Source organism: Loa loa (assembly GCF_000183805.2).
Source record: "Loa loa unplaced genomic scaffold supercont3.243, whole genome shotgun sequence".
In the NCBI taxonomy this organism is placed as follows: domain Eukaryota; kingdom Metazoa; phylum Nematoda; class Chromadorea; order Rhabditida; family Onchocercidae; genus Loa; species Loa loa.
In genome coordinates, this window is record NW_018108423.1 from 82,146 (window position 1) to 86,821 (window position 4,676).

The following is a 4,676-nucleotide window of genomic DNA, read 5'->3' on the forward strand; positions in this document are numbered from 1 at the left end:
AATAATAATAATAATAATAATAATAATAATAATAATAATAATAATAATAATAATAATAATAATAATAATAATAATAATAATAATAATAATAATAATAATAATAATAATAATAATAATAATAATAATAATAATAATAATAATAATAATAATAATAATAATAATAATAATAATAATAATAATAATAATAATAACAATAATAATAATGGTAATAATAATAATAATAATAATAATATTTTATATGTTTTATTAAATATTTTTCACTTATATTTCTTGACTTCCTTTTATTTTACATCTCTCCCATCTATCATCAATCTTTTTCTTGCTTCCTTTCTTTCCTTTTTTTTTTTTGTTAAATGGTAGAAAAATTATTTTTCATCAATATTCACTTCTTTAAAAATAATTCTTCCTATACAATTAATTTCAAAGCAAAATACCATATCATCCAATGCTTTGTATGATTTATCATCAATTGTTTGAGAAAGTAAAATAATAAATGATATGATGAAGAAGGAATTGGAAAGAACAATATTAAATATGAATAGCACCATTGCTGTTGATAAATGTTTATGTGATTTCCACAGTAATAATAATAATGTTACAGTAATAATTAATACCAATAGTAAAAGAAATGTCTCAATATAAAGACCAATTTTAGCAAACCATGCTATACTTCTGTAATTGAAATTTTTAAATTGCTTTCATAAGAAATGCTAAAATTAGCTTCTTAATGTTAAATTGCTTTAAATGATGAATTGATTGTTGTTTGTTGCATTTACAATAACGTAATTTTATTAAATAAAAAGAAAAAAAAAGTTGAGAAATATTTTGAAATAATTTTTGAAAATTAATTTTCATTTAATTTTTATTAAAAAGTTGAAATAATTTTATTGAATAAAAATAAAGTTAAAAATATTTTTTTTTCATTTTTTGAATTAATCAGTATTATCACATTTTAGCACAATACTTCTATTATTGTTATTGTTTAAAAAAGAAAAAAAATTCAAATATATTTTACATTAGTTTCTAAATCATTTCAAATATTAATAATAAATGATTACCGAATTTCTGTACTTGTTTCTGCATGAATGAACAAATTCCTTTCATATGAACAATGATTAAATTTATCATTATCACTCCTTTGTTTATCATAAATAGAATCATTCCAATTGCCATTGATAGTATTATTATTATCATTTTTACTGTCTTCCAAAATGAATTCTTGATTTTCTCGTTGTTGAACACACCTAATTGCATAATTCCATAGATTCTTTTTTTTTTTTTTAAATCTTTAATCTTTAATTTGCCAAAAGATTTTTGAATTCTCAAAAGTAGCACTTAAATTTTTAATTTTTTGATATCAAAAATGGCATTTTCTCATCAAATTTCTCACATAATAATCAATTCTAATATATCTTTTTTCCTTTTTTAAAATTTACTATGTATATGAAAATTGAACACGATGATAAACTTATTCAGATTAAAAAAATTTTTTTTTTCTGAAAATTTTTATATCGAATTTTAAGTTAAACAAATAATTTGTAATTATTCAATAAGTTATGCTAGCTAACATATTAGCTTCATCGAGTTGACGTTGTAATTTGACAGCTGTAATACTGAAAAGTTGAAGATGGAAGCGTGTTTTCAAAATAATTTCCTGCAATCGGCTATCACTGTTAATTGTTGATATGAGATAATTGCTGAAATGATAAAATGTATGTATAATTTGAATATTAACTAACTGACAAATAATTGAAAAATCAATATTTTTATTATTGTTGCTTAGTAAAAATTTTTGGCAAATAATTAATTATTACTTTAATGAATTTATCAATTTTCTTCATTATTATCCTATAATTTCATTTGTGGTAATTGATTTAATTGAAAAAATTCAATTTCTAATTTTTAACCTTAATAAATTCATAAAATATATATCATTAGAGAGTGCTTCACCAAATGATGAATATTGTGGTAATATATTAATGATAAAATCATGCAATGTATTACAATCACTAGCAAAACGTTGAAAAAATGCAATCATTCGAATCAATCGTACTGTTGAATGTCCGGAACACATCTGAAATTCATTTTAAATTTACCGTAATTATATTTTGAAGATTTAAAATCAACGAAAACAAAGAATGATTGATATAAAACGTTTATTTTGACGTAAAAAAAAAAGAAAAAAGGGAATGAAAAAAAAATTATATGATAAAATAATTATGGTAAAATTGATGAAGTGAAATTGAATTAAATTAATGAAATGAATTTAATGAAATTAAAAAAATTAAAATACCTTACTGAGAAGACGTAGCTTATCACCTGGTTTATCTGCATGACAACGTTGAAATAAATCTTTATTTGTATTTCGTATTTGTTGGCAGATAGTGCTTAAAATGATTAAATTTGTTAAAATTAATTCCTCATATTATTTCATTTGAAAAATTGGAGCTATTATCAGTTTTTATAAATTTAGCCAAAACTACCAATCAAATGATTGTTAAGAAAAAAAACATTAATAATAATTAGAATGACAATTAAATTAAAGAGATGGAAAAAATTTAATAATTATAATGAATGTTTTTAGATATTATCAAATGATAATTTATAAATTTTTGAATGAAAGATTGTTAATTAATCATTAAATTTGATCAATGATTGATAATTCTTTCCTGTATTTCTCAAACTTAATTGCTACCTGCGATCGTTATTATTATCTTCAAAAAGCATCCTAAATAAATCTGCATATTTCATTAACCCATAAAGGGCAATATCATTAGTTTGTTGACATACCTGAAAAAAAGAAAAAAATGATAAATTATAAAATTAGCTAATTAATTTTAAGATATTTTCATCATAGGAAAATTTTGGAATTTGAATATTTTAAAAAGATGAGAAAGATTTAATAATCATAATAATTGCTTTCAGATATTATAAAATGATCTAAACATTTAATAAATCGCTTTAAAATTTAATTTTTAAGATTGATTAAAAATTAATTTACAAATTCATAAATGCTTTTTTTTTGTGAATTTTTTCTTGAAGTGCGAAAAATTTTCTGGAAAAAGAAAAAAAAAGTTATTTTAAACCTTAATTTCTTGAAGAAATGTTTGCTAACATTTTTTGGGGGGGAAAAAAAAGGAAGAAAAATTTATTTGAAATGGATTTAAAGGCTTTTAGCAACATTACAATTTAAGTAATGTCCAACTTTTTGATTCCTTTTTTTTTCCTAAGACATTAAAAAAATTTTTCGTTTGTTAATAATGATTGCTTTTTACTTTTATATCTAAGCTTTTAATTAATCATTCATCTAAAAATGTACCAAAGCAAAAGCAGCTCGTGTAATTAATATTTGAAATGTTCGATTATATTGAATTCCAGGTTTCTTCCAATTTAAAACATGATTCACTTCACAGTATTGTAATGCTTGCATAAACCATACTAAAGCAATATGACGTGATGGTACGTGACGTTCAATTTCAGGCCAACATAATGCTTGATGTTGAAATAAACGTTGGAGCTGCAAAATATTACATACATTTAATTTTAATTATTACTTATAATAATTATCATACGAAATATAATCTAGAAAAATAATCAAAGCCATCTTAATTGTTTATTAATTAATTATGATAATTAGTAAAAGATATTTACATTGCTATTTTCCAAAAATTATCACCTGATCATGTTATCATTTTCATATAAATTTATATTTATTATTGTAATAAATTCATATAACTAACAATATATTAACAATTTTCAGTAAATACATATCATGCTAATTTTTTTTTTTTTTTTTGTCTTCCAGAATTCTCAAAATAATTTCATTATTTTTCTCTAATTGCTAAATGATTTATTATAATTCATCTATTAATTAATTAATTAAAAATACATACCAAAGGTATTCCAGAACGATGCATAATTAATTGTCGATTATCCTCAGTACATAATATTGCTAACTTATTATGATCATTAAATGGTGATAACCATTTGAAATTATTCTCTGTGGAATGATAAGCCATCGTATTGGGAAATGAATATAATCGTAACAATAAAAAATGAATGAATACATAATTTTGTCTCATAGGAATTTACACTTATTACTGTAATAAATTAATATAATTAGTATAATTAGTGTAGAAATAATCTTAAGTAATTAGTGAACTAAAAAAAAAAAAGAAAAAAAAAGATTGGACGAATAAAATACCAACAAACTAATAATATATATATATAATAGAATAATGAGAAGAAACTATCCTAACAGATGTTTAATGTATGAAATGTTTGCCCATAAAAGTAATCAGCCAATAACTTCTGGCCTAAGCTGTACCAACTCTTTTCTCTCCCTCTTCTAACTCCATTCTTTCCATTATCTATAATCATTTTAAAAACGTTTCAGTTAACTTTCTTATTTTTTTTTTTTTTCAATAAATTAATGATTGATATTTGTATGTGAAAAATACGTTTTACCTTTTTTTTTGAGAAAAATTGTATGTTTGAATTAAAATAATTGTTTTAAAATTAATTCAAAGTAGTAAAAATTGATTTAAAAAAGTTTTATTTTGTAAAAAAAAAAAAATGATTGTTTATCAGTTATTATTGGTTGGTTTTTTTTTTTTTTGGGGTATTTCATTAATTAAGGTAAGGATTCTTAATTAAAAATAATCTTGGATTTTTTT

The 4,676-nt window shown here is 20.7% G+C and overlaps 1 protein-coding gene across 1 annotated transcript; it reads right to left on the reverse strand.

Annotated features, from left to right (window-relative positions):
* Positions 1 to 1,546: 1,546 nt before the first annotated feature.
* LOAG_12798 (hypothetical protein) lies at positions 1,547 to 4,019 on the reverse strand (the record flags this gene model as incomplete). The annotated part of the gene is made up of 6 exons (XM_003148310.1): positions 1,547 to 1,697; positions 1,908 to 2,074; positions 2,294 to 2,387; positions 2,696 to 2,790; positions 3,320 to 3,517; positions 3,894 to 4,019. The coding sequence occupies 6 exons, from the start codon at positions 4,017 to 4,019 to the stop codon at positions 1,547 to 1,549; spliced, it is 831 nt and encodes a 276-aa protein (XP_003148358.1).
* Between the last annotated feature and the right edge of the window lie 657 nt (positions 4,020 to 4,676).